The sequence below is a fragment of the Lactuca virosa genome, chromosome 2, assembly GCF_052849685.1.
Source record: "Lactuca virosa cultivar CGN04683 chromosome 2, Lactuca_virosa_CGN04683_v6, whole genome shotgun sequence".
Classification (NCBI taxonomy): domain Eukaryota; kingdom Viridiplantae; phylum Streptophyta; class Magnoliopsida; order Asterales; family Asteraceae; genus Lactuca; species Lactuca virosa.
This window is the reverse complement of record NC_136427.1, coordinates 308689664-308712140: the sequence shown is the minus strand read 5'-3', so window position 1 is coordinate 308712140 and position 22477 is coordinate 308689664. Positions and strand designations below refer to the sequence as shown.

Below are 22477 nucleotides of genomic sequence, written 5' to 3'. Positions count from 1 at the left end.
TTATCGGGTGAAACGTTTTGAACCTATTTGAAAAAATCAATTACAAAATTAATAAATAACTATGGATATATATTATAAATAGATAAATAATAAATGTTTATTCGTTTTTTTTGGACTATTCGGTTCTTATTTTATAAACCAAAACCAATCCGAAATCCAAAATAATAATTCGGTTTTGTTGAAAACCAATCCAAAAATCCGAATATCTGAACCAAATAGTCCAATCCAAATTGTCCAATTGGATAATTCGGTTTTATCCGAATAGTGAACAGCCATAGTGTTTGTTAGACCATATCCAACCCACCTCCATTTTTCCTCCCCAAAAATGGAGTAAAAAATGGGGCAAATAGTGTTTCATCTCCAACCCTATTCCCTTTTTTACCCCATTTTTGCCCAAAAAAAATATATTTCATAGTATATTCCATTATTCCAACTTACATAGATTGTCAAACACACCCCTCTACTAATTTAGTTTTAACAAATATATAATCTATATTTTTTTTTCATTACATTAATATTAAATACAAACAATTATATTTATAATAAACTTATAAATAAATATTATACATGCATTCATAAAAATATTACACATACACACTTTTAAATAAATATTAAATAAATAAATAATAGTATTGTCACTTGTTGGTTTTTATTAGATTATTATTGTAATATATATGTTAACTACAAGTTTAATAGCATATGTTATTGTGTTTGTAATATATATTTTAATTATAAGTTTTTGTAAAATACGTTATCGTTTTTTAAATTTTCAATATGTATTTAAATTTTTATATGAATTTGATGAACGGAAAACAAACTTTATATTTATAATTAATTAATATAATTTAATATATAACAAAATATTATAAGTATTAAATATTATATTTAAATTATAATTAGTAGGTAAAAATGAACTAGAAATGTAAAAATATATAACAGATGGACTAAAACGCCAACACAAAGTTCACCCCCATTTTGGGAGAAATGAATAGTATAACACCATATTTGGTGTAATACTATTCATATTCCCCAAAATGGAAGAATAAATGAGAGATGGTTGGTGAAGAATGAGGAAGAAATGGGGGAAAAAATGGAGATTGGAAGTGTGTTGGAGATGCTCTTACATATTTAGGTTTGTAGATTGAGTATGAGGTGGCAAGCGGCAACAACAAGGTTATTGAAAAAGCTCATTTCTTATTGATGCTATTAATTAAATCACTAATAACTTTATAACATTCATATCTATTATTCACATGAATCAAATAAATACATGTAGTCACACTTCAAAAATCAGGCTCTGCCTATTTATTAGGTTAATGGTGTAATTGGTGGGATATGGTCCAGACCCACCAACACATACATACAAATACAATCAATTCGCATTGTTGGCTTGGTGAAAGCAAAGCAGAAAGCGGCCCCTCTTTTGACTTTTTTTCTATTATATAAAAATGTCAACCCTAAATCAACATAAACTGTGTACAGTATGATTCCATTAGTCCCGACACACCACCATACGTCTCTCTCTATATATAACCCATATACAAATTAACTCATACACCGTCACCCACCCTTTCTCTCTCTATAAATTAAGTCAGCGCCACCACCGGCCGGTGGACTCCCTCCTCCTTTGCCGGAGAAAGTGTTGTATTATATATATATATATATATATATACGTGAGTTGAATAACTAGTTCTAGTTGTTAATTCTCATTTCTATTAATTCTTGTTTATATGGACGGCGAGTGGGATTTGCATGCGGTGGTGAGGAGCTGCGCCACCACAACCACGGCAGACGTGAAGAATACCACCGTCGAGGATTACGATGATGGTTCTTATAACTTGGAAAGTTTAGCTTCTGGGAACGAGGAAAGAAACACTTTTGTATATCCGAGTTTTGCTAACGTTTCCGGAGGATTGGAGGATGTTTACAAGGCAGGGTGTGGTCAGCCGGCCGGCGCAACACCGGCGACCTCCGCAGCCATTGATCTCGATATTGTAGAAGGATTTGTTCACGAACAACTCCCGATGTTGACAGATTCTCATTCCTTTTCCATGCACACCATGAGTTCTCAGTCCACGCGCACCCGAAAAAGGTAGTTATTTACATACTGAAAATGATCACTCTAGTTATTCCATTTTATTATATTCTACTTGTATTCCTTATTTACATCATTTTTATTTCCATTCTTATTGTAAATTAGGTTTTAACTTAATTGTAACCATGATATTAGTTATTTTTAGAGGTGGTAATTATTAAATCACAAAGTTTTACAGCTAGCATAAGGAGAGTGATGCTCGATTTAAACATGAGATCGATGTCATATATATGAAGACAATTAGTATTAAATCTATGGTTTATATATTATTTAGTTAAACAATGGGATATATTTTTTGTAATTAAATGTTGCAACAAAATTTACGCTTGTAGGAAGAACCAGGAGAAGAGGGTGTTTCAATTGACGCAAGAGGAGTTGAGCAATGATGTGTGGGCATGGAGGAAATATGGTCAAAAGCCCATCAAAGGCTCCCCCTTTCCCAGGTTCTCTTCATCTATTACTATTTTCGTTATTGATTTTTTTAATGTTCCATTTATATGAATAAATACATAATTTCGATGGATTTTTATTAATTGTTTAATTTGTGTTTTGGAAAATAAAGAAATTATTACAGGTGTAGCACAACGAAAGCCTGTGGGGCAAAGAAACAAGTGGAACGGAGCCCTGTGGACGCAACCATCTTTATAGTTTCATACTCCGGCGAACACATTCACCCTAGACCCACTCACCGGAGTTCTCTCGCCGGCAGTACCAGGAGCAACAAATTCAATACAGACAAACCGCCTGTCTCTGGCAACACTTCCTCAGCTGTTCTTGAACACCCTCCCTGCTCTTCCTCTTCTACGGCGTATGCTTCAAACTTTTCTCCTACAACGTCTTCTAAGGAAGATGAATGTGAAATCAACGAGGAAGACGAATACGACGAAGACATCCTCATTCCGAATACTGTTATGAATGACGAAATATTAAAAAGGTTCCGAGATCTGAGCGGCGGCGGCGGTAGCAGTGGTGGTGGTGGTAACTTTTAATCTAATCCTCTACCACCAGGTTCGATGGAGGAGGGTGACGACTGAGCAATTGGAAATTTGACTTTCAACTTAAAAAGGTCCTATTAAATAATAGCTTACTTTTATCATATTTAAAAAATAACTTTTGAAGAGATTTTATTTTCTTACAAACAACAAGGATTTCAGAAAGGGTTAAACGCAAATTTCTTTATTCATACTTCACTTTTTTCAATTTCTGTAATGAATTATTATTTTTCACCGACTTTGCAACATTCTGTAACATTATATTGCTATCTACTCATATGTAACGTCTTGGGAATTTTGTAGTCTAAATATATATGTAAAATATTAGTAAGGTTAAGTAATCACAATTAGATCTGTCACTCTTGTATGGGAATCTCTGGCACTATTGATATATGAATCTATAATCAATCGTATTATTAACATGCTTAATTGATAACATCATTTCCCAATAGAAACCGATAAACATAATCATTGACTCACCGAGTATAGAAGGGTGATAGAATAACACCTAACAACACATAATATAACAATATAAACTAATAAGGAGTCTAAGTAGGAGTTTCTAACCATGAGTTTCTGTGTTCAATTCCAGACATATACTAAGTCGTTCAAAAAAAAAAAAAAACGATTTTTTTTTTCGTTTGTAATCATTAGGTTTTCCTAAGTTAATCCTCAGTGTATGAACCTTAACTAGTTATATGATTGAAATGTATGAACCCTAACTAGTTAAATGATTGAAATTAAGACATGAAAGTGACTATACGATGGGGGTGATAATAGGATTTCATCCCAAGATGTTAGAATTGAGATCAATTAGCCAAGGAGTGTTGTGCCCTAAGTTATCCGTCACATATATGACATAATGAGTTTTAGACAAAATGACATTATTTAAGTAGTGGATCAACGAAGTTCCTTGCTTTTTGATGGATGTTTTTTTTTTCATAAAAACGAGGAAATAAATTGAATGAACATACAATAAACGGTTAATGACTTGTAAGGGTAATAAACTTTTCATTGTATACATATTTATACTAATATAACCATGTATTTTAAGTTGATGCTTATTTGGTTGGCATTTAAGTTGGCATCTCCGACTACCCTGGTGTCTCTATCAAGAATGTAGTAATCTTCTTGGTGTGTTCAATAATAAACCCAAATTTATGGTGGGTTTTGTTAAGAACTCAAAAAGAATTGCGGTTTAAACCTATGTGTGTTTTATTTAAATTTCAAATCTCGTAAGTTTTCTTAAGAACTCGAGAAAACTTTTGTACCTAAGATCTTGAGTGAAACCCTCTTCACATACATGAACACACATACACATAAATTAGATTTATGGGTTCCAATAATATTTTTGTTCTTGGTGAAACCCTCTTCACAACACACACATCATATTTTCTGGCTTCTAATCATATTTTTGTTTTTGAGTGAAACCACACATATGAACACACACATACATCATATTTCAAGGTTCCAATCAAATTTACGTTCTTGAGTGAAACCCTCTTCATACACATATGAACCTAAAAAATCCCTCTTCACACGTTATTCATGTTCATGTGTTGGGAGAGAGAGGGATATAGAGAAAGAATCGAGATTTGTGTATTGAGAATGAAGAAGACAACATGTAAAGTGATTTTTGTGTTCAAAAAATGACTGTTTAATGGTAAAAGTATGTAAAAAAACTTAAACAACTTAATATAGACAAAATAATTCATTACAATTAAATAAGTGAAATTAAATGGGCTTACACTAAATTTAAATATTTGACATAATTAATCGGGCTGGATTTGGGCTTGCAGCTTTTGACGGGTGATCTACTCATCTATAGTCTATAGACTATTGAACTGACTTAACGGCAACGGGTTTCTAGAAAAGAGACTACTCCCAGTCCCACATATACCAAACGGAAGTGGTCGGAGAGAGCGCCGGGGAGAGAGAGGGAGAGATGTTTCTTCGGAGGTTTGCACGGCCGTCGTCACTGATGATGATGGCCAAAGTGAAGGAAACAACGGGGATCGTCGGTCTCGAGGTGGTCCCAAACGCTAGGGAGGTACTAATTGGTCTTTATGATAAAACCCTAAAGGAGATTCAGCGTGTACCTGAAGACGAAGGTTACCGCAAAGCCGTCGAGAGTTTCACGCGCCACCGTCTCAAGGTCTGCAAAGAGGAAGAAGATTGGGAGGCTATCGAGAAACGACTCGGTTGTGGTCAAGTTGAAGAACTCATCGAAGAGGCTCAGGATGAGCTCAAACTCATCGACAAAATGATCGGTTCGTCCCACCTCTTACTCTCTCTTCCGTTTTAGTTGTCAATCTGGATCTTTCAGTCACATATTAGCTTGGACGAGTTGGAATTGAAATAATTAGGTTGTTGATTTCGGATTTTTTAAAGGTATAAAGTATAAACACAGCAAGTGTAACACTTCCACTTACAGATTCACCTCCCGAACGCCGAAGAACTATTAAACCGAGATTACAAATCCCCTAACATCAAGTGAGTGAGAGGTAGTGTTTGGATCATAAAATTCAGGGCTTCGAAGTGGAATTGAAACTTTTTTAGTTCAATATATTGACTCGATTTCCTTCAATTCTGTTGTACAGAGTATGTGTCTATGTATTAAAAATGGATTAGAAGTATGTGTCTATGTATTAAAAATGGATGTGTCTATATATTGACTCGATTTCCTTCAATTGGTTGTTGGATAATCAGGGATTAGAAGTATGTGTCTATGTATTAAAAATGGATGCTTAAGTTCTAGTTTTGTATATTTTGTGAGATGTTTCAAACAAATTTACCAATTTGAGATGTTTGTTTGTTTGTTTGTGTTGGATTTTAGAGTGGGACCCATGGGGTGTACCTGATCAGTATGAATGTGAAGTAGTGGAAAACGATGCCCCGGTTCCAAAACACGTGCCACTACACCGGCCTGGTCCTCTTCCTGAAGAGTTCTACAAGACGCTTGAAGCTGCCATGGCTGGAACTCCTAAAAAAGATGAACCAGCAATCCCCTCCTCAGGTTCACAATGACACCATGTACTATGAATAATCAATTTTTTTTTTTTTTTTTTTTTGACATCTGCATGATTTTTATCTGCCAATTACACACTCGTTATAAGAGTTAAAATAAGCCTAACATTCATTCTGGCTTTCCAGCCATTTGGCTTATTGTTATTTGTTCATGGGCTCAAAAAGTCAAAATCATCTTCATACTGGCTATTTTCTTGTGTTTGTTGTAGCAAATAAAAACTGATTGTTCTTTTACGGGCAGTTAATTTGTGTTTGTTGTAGCAAATAAAAACTGATTGTACTTTTACGGGCAGTTAATTGATCTTATATATTCCTTATTGTATTGAGAATGAAAATTTTGTCCCACAAAAAATGTGGAACATGGTTTGACCCTGTTGACTGAACAAATGGATTTACTAATTGCTAGAATACAATTTACTTTGAAACATTGTTGATGAGAGGATTATTTTATATATATCCTGAAAACCCAAAATTCTATTAACGCAAAAACATATATAAACAAAGTAACCTAGAGCTTCCCTTTACAATAACGATCAACTAAAATTAAGGCATATTTACCTTTATAGAATAGTCTTGCATTTGTTTTGTTGATTTGCTTGTAGAAATCACAAACTAGGCTATGTTTGAGAGATTAACTAGCCATAGATAAAAGCTAGTTGCTAGCGAAATGTACAATAAAAGGAAGAATGATTCAAAGTTATAAGATTAAATGGGTACTATATTTTATTAATTAAGACAATTTTGTTGGAAATTTCTGAATTATCCTATATATGATGAGGTATAATAGGAGTTATCTAGTTGTGTGGGTTGACGAATTAGATACTGATAAGGATTGATGTTAGGATCCTAAATAGATGCAAGTTTGTTATGTCTTGTATTCTATATAAATACATGCTTAGTTATCGAGCTGTGATATCAAGTGTGAACAATTGAGTTTTTTGTGTTAAGTTTTTCTCAATAATAACCATTGTGTGTTTGGTTAGATCGTGTTCTGCTTTGAATTGGTATCAGAGTCTTGTTGAAAGGAAGACATGGTGGAGGGAGATACGCCGTCGTCTTCTGTCTCAGGGGGAGGCGATAAAGGAACGTCTTTTTCGTTTCAAGTGCCAATGTTAAATGCAACGAATTATACTGTGTGGGCAATTCGCATGAAGGTGATATTGAATGTTCATCAGGTCTGGGATGTCATAGATACGGGAGCGAATGATCCAAAGAAGAATAATGTTGCTATTGCCGTGATCTTCCAGGCGATACCTGAAGATCTTATTTTACAAATTGGGACGATGGATACGGCAAAAGAAATTTGGGAAGCCATAAAAGCTTGTAATTTGGGTGCAGACAGGGTGAGGGAGGCTAGATTGCAAACCCTAATTACCGAGTTTGACAATCTTAAGATGAAGGAGTCAGCTACAATTGATGAATATGCGAGCCAACTTTCAGGTATAGCGTCTAAATCATCTTCTCTTGGGGAAACGATTAGTGAAAGGAAGATGGTTAAAAAGTTTCTAACAAGCTTACCAAGAAGATTCATCCACATAGTTGCTTCTATAGAGCAAATCTTAGATCTTGGGTCAGTTGGGTTTAAAGATGTCGTTGGAAGGCTAAAGGCATACGAAGAGAGGACCTGTGATGACTCTCAAACCATTGATCAAGGCAAACTCCTACTCAACAAATCTATGTCGTCATCACGGAACAATGAGTCCAGTTGCGGGAAGGGTAAAGGCGGGGGACGAGGTCGTGGAAGTAGGAATAACAATGGGACAACTCACCAACAAAACCTGTCATCGAATTCAGCCATTGGTGAAACCGAAAGGATAAAAAGTAAAGCGAAAGATCACTCAAAAGTCCAATGCTATCGGTGTGATAAATTTGGACACTTCGCTAATCGTTGTCCGGAACGTAAGGTCAAACAACAAGAGGCTAATCTCGGTGATGTGGATGAGCAAGATCCGGCGGTATTCATGGCAGAAACCCTGTTCGAAACTGTGCTGTTAAACGATGCTGCAGTAATTCCATCTAGATACTTACAAACGGGTAACAATGGCGTTTGGTACCTTGATAATGGAGCGAGCAATCACATGAGTGGTAATCGTTCTTACTTCAGTGAAATAAATACTCGAATAGGAGGCAGGGTTCGGTTTGGTGATAACTCATATGTTGAGATTTGCGGAAAAGGTTCGGTACTGTTCGAGAGCCGTGGAGGTAGGCAAAAGCTTTTAACTGACGTGTACTTCATTCCCGATTTAAAGACAAACATTATCAGCCTAGGGCAGGCAACGAAGTGTGGTTGTGAAGTTAGCATGAAGGATGAATACTTATACTTGTATGATAATACAAACACATTGTTGTTCAAGGTGAAGAGATCAGTTAATCGTTTGTATAAGACTCAGATCGCTATTGGGAAACCTGTATGCTTGCATGGGAGGTTGGATGATGTTGAGTGGCTTTGGCATGCAAGGCTTGGCCACGTAAACTTTGGAACGCTAACATCGATGGCAAAGAAGAAGACAGTAAATGGTCTACCTAAAGTCAGCGGGTCAAACAAGGTATGTGAATCTTGCTTAGTAGGAAAACACTCTCGGAGCTTTTTTTTTCTAAGAATTCACTGTTTAGAGCAAAACAATCGTTAGAGCTAATTCATGGTGACTTGTGTGGGCCTATAACACCTCCCACAATGGGTGGACATAGATATATTTTCGTAATAATAGATGACTTCTCGAGGTTTATGTGGAGTTATTTGTTAAAAGAAAAAAATGATGCATTGTCTTTCTTTAAAACTTTTGTGCTTAAAGTTGAAAAGGAAACGGGAAACTCAGTAAAAACGTTTAGAACAGATCGTGGTGGTGAGTTTACATCTCAAGATTTTAAGAATCTCTGTGATAGCCATGGTATGATGAGGCACCTAACAACACCGTATACACCGCAACAGAACGGGGTGGTTGTGAGAAGAAATCGCACCCTTCTTGAGATGACACGAAGTTTGATGAAGGCAACACAGGTACCAAATTATTGTTGGGGTGAAGCTGTGAGACATGTATCATATATCATCAACAGGATTACCACAAAGGCCTTGTCTGATACAACACCCTACGAAAGATATTTTGGACGAAAACCCAATATTGAACACCTTCGGGTTTTTGGTTGTATTGCATATGCCAAAGTATTGGGTCCAAACTTAAAAAAGCTGGATGATAGATCAAAGAAATTAGTGGTCGGAGCCGGGGTCCAAGGCGTATAGACTATTTGATCCATCTACCAGAAAAATAATCGTATCTAGAGACGTTGTCTATGATGAGAAGGCCACTTGGGCTTGGAATAGTGGACTTAAGGACGAGCTGAGGCCTGGAATGTTTTGGGTTCAATGGGAAACGATCGTAGACACTGGAGCAGGTCCTGTTATGGGTGACTTAAACCAAAACGAGAATCGGCATGAAGAGGATGCTAATCATGGAGATCCTGATAATATAGTAGACGAGCCACAAGTTGATGATGAGGTAAATAACGAGCCACAAGTTGACAATGAGGTCAATAACGATCAACTAAGGCGTTCGTCAAGACAGATTCAGCGACCAAGAAGGTTTGATGATTATGTAGTCAATCTATTTATTGAAGATCATCTCTTTTTCTTATCAATGAATGATGATGAACCAACTAGTTTTTTTGGAAGCGGTGAAAAATCCTAGGTGGGTAAAAGCAATGGAGGAGGAAATTGATTCCATTATGAAGAATAAGACTTAGAGGCTCGTTAAAAGACCGTCGGCTGTGATTGTGATAGGTCTAAAATGGGTGTTTAAACTCAAACGTGATGCTAGTGGGGCGATAAGTAAGTATAAGGCAATGATAGTCGCAAAAGGATACTTGCAACAAGCGGGAGTTGATTTTGATGAAGTTTTTGCACCAGTGGCTCGTATTGAAACAGTGAGGATCATATTAGCTCTTGCAGCATCAAAAGGATGGGAGATTCACCATCTTGATGTAAAATCAGCATTCCTTCATGGTGAGCTTCAAGAAGATGTCTACGTTGAACAGCATGAGGGATTTGTTAAAGCCGGGTGTGAAAGAATGGTCTACAAGTTAGATAAAGCTCTATATGCGTTAAGACAGGCTCCCCGAACATGGAATATTAAGTTAGATGGTATACTAAAAGGTATGAAATTTAAACGTTGCGTGCAAGAACAATCGGTGTATCGACTTAGAATCGGTGATGATTTGATTGTCGTAGGTGTTTATATGGATGACTTGATTGTAACGGGTTCAAGTGTAGATATCATTAAGCGGTTTAAAGCTGCAATGTCAACCAAGTTTGAGATGTCAGATCTTGGTATACTTAGGTATTACTTGGGCATTGAAGTATACCAAAGCATGAGGGGCGTAATTGTTACTCAAGAAGCGTATGCAAAGAAAGTTCTCAAAGATGCAGGGATGAGTAATTGCAATCCTACAATGATTCCTATGGATTGTAATAAAAATTTCACAAAAGCACAAGATGAAAAGGAGGTTGATGCTACCGAGTATAGAAGTTTGGTGGGAAGACTGAGATATCTATTACAAACCAGACCCGATCTTGCATTCTCGGTTGGAATTGTTAGTCGTTACATGCAAACACCGAAAGTAACATATGGCAGCGGTTAAACAAATCCTACGGTATGTGAAGGGAACTATCGGGTATGGTATTTTCTATCCACATGGGAATCATGGAAAGTTAATAGGATATAGTGACAACAGTCATAATGTGGATGAAGATGATGGAAGAAGCACTACAGGGCATGTATTTTATCTTGGAAAGTCACCCATTACTTGGTGTTCACAGAAATAGGATACGGTGGCATTGTCTTCATGTGAAGCCGAGTATATGGTTGCTTCAGCAGCAAGTTGTCAAGCTGTTTGGTTAAAAGATTTGATAGAAGAAGTGTTTGGGACAAGTAAGAAGGAGGTGACTCTTAAGATAGACAATACGTCAGCTATTGCGTTGATTAAGAATCCAGTATTTCACAAACGGAGCAAACATATCAAATCTAGATACCACTATATTCGTGAGAGGGTAGAAGAACAGGAGATCCGGGTTGAGCATATGTGTGGTAATGAACAGAAAGCTGACAGTTTAACAAAGGCACTGGCGAGGGTTAAATTTGAAGAAATGAGGAGGCTACTTGGAGTTAAAGATCTCACTATGCAGATTCAGAAATTACGGGGGTGATTGTTGGAAATTTCTGAATTATCCTATATATGATGAGGTATAATAGGAGTTATCTAGTTGTGTGGGTTGACGAATTAGATACTGATAAGGATTGATGCTAGGATCCTAAATAGATGCAAGTTTGTTATGTCTTGTATTCTATATAAATACATGCTTAATTATCGAGCTGTGATATCAAGTGTGAACAATTGAGTTTTTTGTGTTTAGTTTTTCTCAATAATAACCATTGTGTGTTTGGTTAGATCGTGTTCTGCTTTGAAATTTCACAATTGGTCTCTTTACAAAAAGTCTAATGATAATGACAACGATCAAAAATGTTATGCATTTGGTCCATGTTGTTTTAATTTCCTGCACGACTCGTCCTTAATGCATGTAAAATGATTTTTGTTTCATTATTTATTTATTTTATATTTTTTGATTTAAAAGAAATTAATTAATTAATACTTAAAACCCACCTACACACCCAACCTCCAAACCCTCAATAAAACCATATTTCTTACGGTGGCTCTAAATTGATGACAACAATATCACTCATTAGACCATACGCTATACAAGCCACGAGCCGGTCCCTGATTGAGGTGACAACGGACCATGACCGTGCACACCACCCTGGCCGGTCGTGGTTGCTCCGTTTCGTGGCCATTCGTTATCCGGATGAGTATCAACGCCCAATGAGGGTTTTCCTTTGTTTGACCATTTGACTAGCGTTCCAACTGCTAAATTTTGAAAAATTTTAATTTTTTTTAAAATAAGAATTTTACATAACATATTTACCTATAAATACTAAACTTTTAACCATTATTTTTTACACAATTCTTTTCTTTCTCTATACACACAATACATATAACATTTTCATAACCATCAAAAATGTATTGCGCGTGTGCTGCACGGCGCAACAATAAGTAGTCAAAAGTGGTTTTTTAGAAAAATCAAACAACACCTAAATGTTGAATGATGGATTAATTCTTTTTAAATTTCGTCATTTTGTTTACTATTTTTCACCTCTTCTTTTGTGTTTAATTTTTTATAAAGTAATTAATTTTATAGTAAGGTTACTTGTAACATCCCAAAAATTAAAACTAAAAATTTTGATTTTTAAATTAATAAAACTATTATCTAAAACAATATCATAAAAACCATATTGAATCAGAGTGTATCAATAAACATCCAACTACATCAGAGTCATGTAGAATGCTGAACAATGTGGTGTGTGCAATGCAGTCATCCCGAGCTCTTCCCATTCGAACCAAAAGTACCTGAAACATAAACTGAAAACCGTAAACACAAAGCTTAGTGAGTTTCCCAAAATACCACATAGAAAACATATCAAACATATAATGAGCCCTGCCCAACATCGACCCCTGTTCGGAACAGACCTGTCAGTAATCAGTCCCCGCCCCCCCCCCCCCCCCCCCTGGAGCCTATATAAAGGGCTTTGCCCTTAGTGAATAAAGCAGAGTGATTTGTGATATAGATTTGAGTTGTTCTCAATCTTCTTCTGTTGAAATAGTTTTCTATTTCTGAATAGCAGAACCCTATCCAAACATATCCAATATAATCATATCATACTCAAACAATCCATCATCAGATCATTACGACGCATCATTCAGGTATAATTCTCTTAACTTATTTTTAATTCCGTCATGTTTTTCAATTTGGTATCAGAGCTAAGTAACGTTCTTATTATTCAATATATAGTTAATAAGAAAATATACATATGCAGCATCATAAACATGATAATGAATAACCATTATTTTTAAATATTCATATTTAAAAAAGTTATCAACAATTAAAATATTTATCGAAAGAAGATTTAATACTATAAAAATGTCTCAAGAAATAGAAAACTCACCAATAGTTATTAATAACGAAGAAAATGAATCTGGATACACTTTTGATGCTTTAATTAATAAAAATAACATCAATAAAGACGCTATAAGAAAATCAAATTTCACACTATCCGAAAGACACAATTTTAGACATAACACATTTAAAAATTTCTTTTCTAGAAAAAATATTATATATTATGGAAAAATTATAGGAGAACAAGCAATACCTATTGAATTAACTCAAGGAAATATTACTATACCCATAATAAATAAACAACAAATTAGAAATAGATTATCTCATATTAAAGAAACAGATAGAATAAAAATTGCTTATATTCATATATCAACTATTCAAATAATCTTAAAAAGTACTGTAAGTAATTTAAATACACCAATAGAATTAGAAATCAGAGATGATCGTATAATTAATAACCAAGAAAGTATTATTGCAAAAGGAGAAGGTAATTTAAATGAAGGAAAAATAAATTTTGATATTAATTTTCAATTAGGATTAAGTCTTAAAGATAAAAATTTAAGCAATAGTATTACTGTACGATATAAATTATTAAGACAAAATTTTATGATAAAAGGTAATCATCCATTTACTATTACATATCAAATAAATTATACATTAACAAATTCTCATCATAGTATTACATTTAAAACAGAAGATAGAATTTATATAGATAAATCATTTACCCCTTTATTATCCCTTGAATCACCAAATATGACTAATAATAGAATATTCAATGAAACTAATTTTCAACCAATAATAACTACTCCGTTAATAAAAAGAAGTCCAATTATAGAACCTCCATTTTCAACTATAATAGGTAGATCTTCTATTTTATAATGTCAGCCTTCAACATCTAAGGAAAATAACGATGAAAAGCTAGAAAATATTAAAGAAATGATTAGATCATTAAGTTTAAGAATATGACAGAATCATCTAGTAATTCCCTAAAATATTTTAAAACACTTGAAGGATCATATCAAAATACAAAACCATGTATACCAGATAAAGAAATTATTATAGAATACCGCAAAATTTACCACAAGGAACAATATATAACATCGGTCTTAATCCTGAAGAAGATAAATCAGTAGGAGAAAAATTAAACATAATTAGTCAAAAATTAAATAATATTATAGAAGTAGAAAGTTTAATTGTATTAAAACAAATTCCTGAATTATTACAGAATTTAACTCAACAGAAAAATCTACTTGAAAAATATTTAAAAATAATAAAAACAATCAAAGAAGAACCACTAAATGAAAAACAACTATTTAAAGAAAAACCACTTACTATTAAACGACCTTTCACATGGTAAAATAAAAATTATGAGTAATAAAACCCAAATACACTGCAACTACGATAATAGATATAAAGTTAATTTACTTAAAAAATTATGGAAAGATTTATATAAATCCACAGAATATTCTGAAGTACACAAACTAATTTATAAAAACAAAAATCATACTAGTAAAAATTAATAAAAAATATTAACAATCCAATTAAAAAATGAATTCAAAAGTACAAATAAATTCTTCAAAAGATAACATGCTTTGGACTAATATATTAAAAAACCACTGGAAAATAAATTCTAATATCTCTAATACCATAAAACATTTAGAAAATGCTTTATCATATGAAGAAAACTATTTATTAAAATTACAACCAGTAAATAAAGAATATAATAATCAATTAAAAAAGATATCTAGATTACAAGAAGGAATTAAGAAATACAAAAAATCACAAAATCGAAATCTAAAAACAATACGCAATGTTTCAACCACTCTAACAAACACAACTTGCTAATATAAAATTTATAAACTAATCCTAAAATGAGTAAAATAAAAACAAATATTAACCCAAACAGTACCTTTATTACAACCAAAATACAAGAAAAAGAATTAGTTTCATATATAGATACAGGAGCTACTTTATGTTTTGGAAGAAAAAAGATATTAAAAAATTGGGAAAAATTAGAAAAACCATTAAAAATAACAATTGCTGATAAATCAATTCACAAAATTTGGTTCGTAGGAAGAGATATAGATATGGTAATTGAAAAAACACCATTTAAAACTCCAACTATATATCAACATGATTCAGGAATAGATTTAGTTATAGGAAATAATTTCCTTAAATTATATCAACCATTTATACAAACAAATGACGATATAAGTCTCAAGCATCCAACAAAAGGTATTATAAAAACTGCAATTATCAAACATTATGATCTTATTAAAATAATCAAACAAGAGGTTGGCTTTCAATTACGCATATTACTAACATTTGCTAAAGAAATTGCTGAAAAACAACTTGAAGAAGTATGCAGCGAAAATCCACTAGATCATTTAAAAAATAGAAATAATCAAGAAATAATAATATTATTAAAAAACCCTAATGATGAAATAAATGTTCAAAATAAAATTCCATATAGTATAAAAGATGTTTCTGAATTCAAACAGGAATGCACTGAACTATTAGAAAAAGGAATCATTCGACCTAGCAAGAGTCCTCATTCAGCACCTGCATTCTATGTAGAAAATAATAATGAAATAAAACGAGGCAAACGAAGAATGGTAATCAATTATAAAAAAATGAATGATGCTACTATAGGAGACTCATATAAATTACCACGAAAAGAATATATTTTAGAAAAAATAAAAGGAAATACACATTTTAGTACATTTGATGCAAAATCTGGATATTGGCAGTTACGTTTACATGAAAATACGAAACCACTAACCGCTTTCTCATGTCCTCCTCAGAAGCATTATGAATGGAATGTTCTTCCATTCGGTTTAAAACAGGCACCATCAATATATCAGCGGTTCATGGATGAAACCTTAAATGGTTTAGATCATATTTGTCTTGCATATATTGATGATATAATTGTTTTTACAAAAGGAAACGAACAAACACACATTGATGCAGTCATCAAGGTTTTACAAAGAATTAAAGAAAAGGGTTTAGTTTTATCAAAAAAGAAATCAAAACTTTTTCAAACTACAGTTGAATATCTCGGTTTAAAAATTGGAGAAAATGGTCAATTATCGTTAACAGACAATATACGAGAAAAATTAAATATGTTTCCTAATAAACTTGAAAATAGAAAACAAATACAACGATTTCTTGGTTGTTTAAATTATATTGCAGAACAAGGATTTTTAAAAAATTTAGCAAAAGAACGAAAAGTTTTACAAAAGAAAATATCAGAAAAAATACCTTGGTCTTGGACCAATACAGATACTATTTTGGTACAAAATATAAAACAAAACATTCAATTTCTCCCTACTTTATATAATGCAAAAATAGATTATTTCTTAATCGTAGAAACAGATGCATCACAAGACACTTGGGCAGGATGCCTAAAAGCAATTAATACGGGGAAAAGTATTATTGAGATTAGATAGTGAGGGAAACCTCATATCTAACTCATCAAAAGTATACAATGATAAAGCAAACACTGGTATGAAAATACCATCTGAAGTAAACAATGATAAAGTATACAGTGATATGAAGATATCACCAAAAGCATACATTGATACAGATGTATCATCTGAAGCATTAAAAACAGATAAATATGAACAAAAACTATGCAAGTATATATCGGGAACATTTTCCCAAACAGAACAAAATTACAGTACGCATGAACGAGAAACACTAGCATGTCTTAGAACATTGAAAAAAATGGAAAGTTGAGCTACTCCAAACCAGATTCGAATTACGCACAGATTCCAAGTATTTACTTGGTTTTTGGCGATATAAGTTACAAGAAGATTATTGTCGAGGACGATTAATCCGATGGCAATTACAACTACATCAATTTCATCCATACCTCAAGTATATTAAAAGCACCAACAATCATATAGCGGATACATTAACAAGATAATGGAAGCCACATCAACCATGACGGAAGCAAACATTATTTACAAATAAGTCCTTTTGGAGGCGGGAGGAATATTGAAGATATTAAGATATTATTGAGAAGATATCAAAGACATACATTATTGAAAATAACGATTATATGTAATTTGTCATTATGTAAAAGTGTCGGTAAGTGTATAGTATTATTATATATGTGACATAAAGTCTTATGTAAAGTAGTTTGTCTTCTTGCAATCAAACGATTGCAATAATGTAAAGATTCCGTGTGTAATTAGCTCTTTGGAGCCTATATAAAGGGCTTTGCCCTTAGTGAATAAAGCAGAGTGATTTGTGATATAGATTTGAGTTGTTCTCAATCTTCTTCTGTTGAAATAGTTTTCTATTTCTGAATAGCAGAACCCTATCCAAACATATCCAATATAATCATATCATACTCAAACAATCCATCATCAGATCATTACGACGCATCATTCAGGTATAATTCTCTTAACTTATTTTTAATTCCGTCATGTTTTTCAATTTGCTTTTTGGAGGCGGGAGGAATGACGTAAGGCATGACACAAGAAAGAATTATTAAAGAAGACACATTGTTGAAAATAACGATTATAGCTTGTCTTTATTTAATTATGTAAAAGTGTCGGTAAGTGTGTAGTATTATTATATATGTGACATAAAGTCTTATGTAAAGTAGTTTGTCTTCTTGCAATCAAACGATTGAAATAATGTAAAGATTCCGTGTGTAATTAGCTCTTTGGAGCCTATATAAAGGGCTTTGCCCTTAGTGAATAAAGCAGAGTGATTTGTGATATAGATTTGAGTTGTTCTCAATCTTCTTCTGTTGAAATAGTTTTCTATTTCTGAATAGCAGAACCCTATCCAAACATATCCAATATAATCATATCATACTCAAACAATCCATCATCAGATCATTACGACGCATCATTCAGGTATAATTCTCTTAACTTATTTTTAATTCCGTCATGTTTTTCAATTTGGTATCAGAGCTAAGTAACGTTCTTATTATTCAATATATAGTTAATAAGAAAATATACATATGCAGCATCATAAACATGATAATGAATAACCATTGTTTTTAAATATTCATATTTAAAAAAGTTATCAACAATTAAAATATTTATCGTAAGAAGATCTAATACCATAAATATGTCTCAAGATATTTTCAATTGTTAAATTACTTTTATTTCTTCATGATAGTATCATTTCGAGTTGTTTTAACTATTAATTCTACAAAATTTGAAATTTTTATTAAAATAATACTCGTTCTTAATAATCAAATTAATCAAATTCATGCTTAAAATATATATTTATGTCTAACAAAATTTTGATGAATTGTATTCCTAATAGAAATATTATTTTAAGAATACAGCAAATCCAAGAATCTATAAATAATTCTAAGAAAAATCTCAAGGATTCTTACAAACCTAATAATCAAGGTACGATTTTAAACAATAACCATATTCATGATGTTAGATATTTCATAAGAACTAGTATTAAAATCCGTTACAAGCAAATACGTCGTCTAAAAACAAAACTATTTGTATTTTAAAACGTATGTCTTTTAAACATTATTATAATTACCACTACTATTTTTAAATAAATTTTAATCATAACTTTAAATCTAAAACGAAACTAAACTATTATTATTATAAAATTATAATCATGAGTTTTTCAAGCCTAGATACAAATAAACAAGAATTAAATTTTTTTCGTAAAACGTTGAAACAATCTAAAAAATTTCTTTTAGATTTAAAAATAGATTCTAACATATCAATAATAAATTGTATATCCAATATTGAAGCAATACATATAATAAATAATAGTATCAATTGGAAACAAGAACAAATAAAAAACCTTGAAAACAAGATAACAAAATTAATTTGTTAAATATGTTTAAAAAATAGAAAAAGCATTAATAATAACTACTTTACTAAGGAAAAGAAACAAAAAATTTTATATATGGAAACTTTACAAGAAAAAGTAGAAACACTGACTAAATTATTTGCAGCATTAGAAATACCATCTGAAACTCAAGAAAATAATATAGAAATAGAAAATAATTCAGATAATAATGACGCAGAAGTAATATATGATTTTTCTTCAGATGATGAAAACCCTTATTCAAATCCATATAGAGATTCACAAAACAATTTTGGATTAAAACGAAAACAATCATATATTGAAGATGATTATCAAAGTCAATATATTTATGGACCACCTTCATTAGAAGAAATTTTTTTATATAGACAAGGAATGGTTAAAAATAAACAAAATAAATGGGAAAAAATACCTCCTCAATACATACCTAAGTTATTTACATTTCCAACAAATTCAGATATTCTTTTTATTGATTGTGACCAAAATCCTGAAGCAAAAATTCAAGAATGGAGTAATAAAATGGGAGTACAAATTCAGTTAACCGAAGAATTAAGAAATTTACACCCAAAACATTTTCTTAATTATATCATTCATAAAACACAAGGTAACGCATATCGTTTTCTCTCATCTCTTGATGAAACCGAAACAATGATGATAGCCACCACTGATGCTATGGAAACATTTAAAAATGTATTAAGCCGTCTTATTCAGGAATTCATAGGAAAACAAATTGAAGATAAAATATCAAAAGAAGCTTTTCAATTAGAATCATTATGGCATCTAACTAATTTACGAATTTGTAATATGTGTTATCTAGAACCATTTATATGCGAATATTCCGAACATTATTATAATTTAGATCCCACTAGAAAAAAGGCAGCGTTAGATATGTTCTATCAAAAACTACCATCATCAGTAAGCCAAAGTGTAATAAAAGATTTCCAAGCAGCATTACAACAAAATAAAATTGCAGACACTCTAGGAGCACGAATAAGTATATTAAAAGCATGGATGCAGAAAAAATGTTTAGAACAAAAAACAACACAAGATGCAAAAATAGATTTATGTTGTGACATCCTTTCTAATAAAGTAAATCAGTATGGTTGTAAAGAAAAACAACAAAGTAAAAAGAAAATTTGGAAAAAACAAACTTATAAACCCAAATATAAAGAATATTATAAACAAGGGGAAAGAAAATATTTCCGAAATAGAAAACAATATAAACAAAAATATCAATCCAAAACAAATTATTGCCCATCGAATAAAAAAGACTGTAAATGTTGGATATGTCAAGAAGAATGACACAAAGCTTATGAATGCCCGAAAAAGACTAAAAAAGAAAAAGAAACAAATATATTAAAAATTGCATACGACCTTGGATACGAACCCATAGAAGATTCAGATATAAATTCAGATATAGATATTTATGCATATACAACTGATTCTGATTCAGATGCAGGTACATAATCCTATGGAAAAAGTATTATTAAAACTTGAGGGAAACCTCATATCTAACCTATCTGGAATATACATTGCTAAAGCATACAATGGTATGAAAGTACCATCTGAAGTAAACAATGATAAAGTATACAGTGATATGAATATATCACCAAAAGCATAAAGTGATATGAATATATCACCAAAAGCATACATTGATATGAAAATTCTCATATCATTATTTGAAACAAACAAATTTAAGCAATCATTCAGGTACTCAAGAAACGCAAACATTCAGTCCACAAATATATCGAAATGGAAGCAATCATGAAACAAATCAAACACCAGTTCAAACAGAAAGAAGATCAAGAAGCATCATTAGTCAGACAACTCGAAGCAGTCAGACGAGAAAAAGAACAACTACGACAAACAATACAAATTCTATCATCTCAATCAGTACCTAAAGAAGAAGCAGCTAGCAGTTCAACAACAAAGCAACCAAAAGAAGACATTCAAGAAATTTCATCCGATGATAGTCAGCCACAAACAATGCTCAAGTCAGAAAAACAACCTATAACACAAAATCCAGAAGAATATCCACCACTTCAAGCAGATCATAAAAATATAAAGAAATGGTACGTGATTTTCAACGGAGAAAACAAAGGAGTATATGACGATTGGGGAATCGCCAGTTCATATATTCTTGGAAAAAATATTATTCACAAAAGTTACAAAACAAAAAATGAAGCAGAAGCCGCATACAACGAAGCATACAAAGCAGTAATAAAAGATAACGTCGAATGTTCAAAAACAGTTCTCCTAACATCACAAAAACCTATATCCAGTTTTACACCACAAAAACCTGTATCCATCCCAAGATCTCTTAACCAATTAAATGCAAAAATTGCCCTTGAATCCATTCTATCAACCAAAGAAAAAGAAGCCATGAAAAAACCATCTGCCAAAAAATTTGCCGAATTATGGGACAGCCTAATCTCATACACCGAAATCCATTCTCTGATGGGTTTTTACCCAGTAGCCAGACGACCAGGTCCTAAAGCAGTCTTCTTAGCCGACTTATCAGATCCTATGACTTTATGGGATTATTTTATTCATGGGTTCATCGACACCATCTATCTAGAAGACACCAATCTACACTGCATCAGCGAATTCCCTTCTGCTGTGCAAACTATCATCAGAAATTATAAAATACGCTTTGCAAAACAGGAAAGAGGATTATTCATCAAAATGCATTCTAGCTACCCAATTTTTGACGAAGAATCTCAACTAATTGTCCCAAGTATTACTTTTGCAAACATGGGAATAAGCAACGGCTCAAAACCAACAAAAGATGATCTACCCCGTGAATCACCAACACAAGATCATTTAATTTTTGCACTCGCCGGTGTTTATTTAGCATCATCACGCATAGGCAACGGTAAAGATCAAAAGTCAAGAATCAGAGTAAATTATTGTTAAGATTTATGGAGTCTTGAACAAATTGACAAGTTCCTAAGAGTTCAAGGGCCATAAATGAAACTTGGAAATTAAAACAATTGAATATTGAATTGGACGCACTATCAATTGTTTAATAATATTGTTGGACGGTGGCTATCAATTAAACAATTGTTTAATATTTCTTTGACTATGCATACTTTCGGTAATGAACGGCCGCAATATTATATTCACAATATGTGAATTGAAGAAAAGTTTACGGCACATCTCAATATATATATGTGCAATGTAACTCTTTGTATGTGTGCATCAAATATAACTTGTAGAGTTATAAATTGTAATCTTATTGAGTTAATAAGAAAATCTAGTTGCAGCCCGTGGACGTAGGATTTACACCGAATCCGAACCACGTAAAATCCTTGTGTTCTTTATTGCTTTATTTCCTTCATGTGTTTGTGTGTGTGATAGTGTTTCCGCTGCGTGTACCCTGTCTCAATTCCTAACAACTGGTATCAGAGACTGGTTAGCGAGGTTTTGGAGGGTACGATCGTTTTTTTTTTCACGCACGAGTATACCTGATTTGTATCTTGTTTGTCCTAATGGCTGAAGACAAGATTAAAATCGAAAGGTTCAATGGTTCTGATTTTAGCT

The 22477-nt window shown here is 32.5% G+C and overlaps 2 protein-coding genes across 2 annotated transcripts; both read left to right on the top strand.

The window, feature by feature from the left end:
- Positions 1 to 1571: 1571 nt before the first annotated feature.
- On the top strand, positions 1572 to 3278 carry LOC145157182 (WRKY transcription factor 22-like). The gene is made up of 3 exons (XM_079076271.1): positions 1572 to 2092; positions 2428 to 2538; positions 2658 to 3278. The coding sequence occupies exons 1-3, from the start codon at positions 1731 to 1733 to the stop codon at positions 3082 to 3084; spliced, it is 900 nt and encodes a 299-aa protein (XP_078932397.1). The 5' UTR covers positions 1572 to 1730; the 3' UTR covers positions 3085 to 3278.
- A 1653-nt stretch (positions 3279 to 4931) lies between these two features.
- LOC145161617 (putative NADH dehydrogenase [ubiquinone] 1 alpha subcomplex subunit 5, mitochondrial) lies at positions 4932 to 6431 on the top strand. Its single transcript, XM_079081172.1, has 2 exons — positions 4932 to 5357; positions 5924 to 6431. Exons 1-2 carry the CDS (start codon positions 5033 to 5035, stop codon positions 6112 to 6114), a joined length of 516 nt encoding a protein of 171 aa, XP_078937298.1. The 5' UTR covers positions 4932 to 5032; the 3' UTR covers positions 6115 to 6431.
- The last annotated feature ends 16046 nt before the right edge of the window (positions 6432 to 22477 follow it).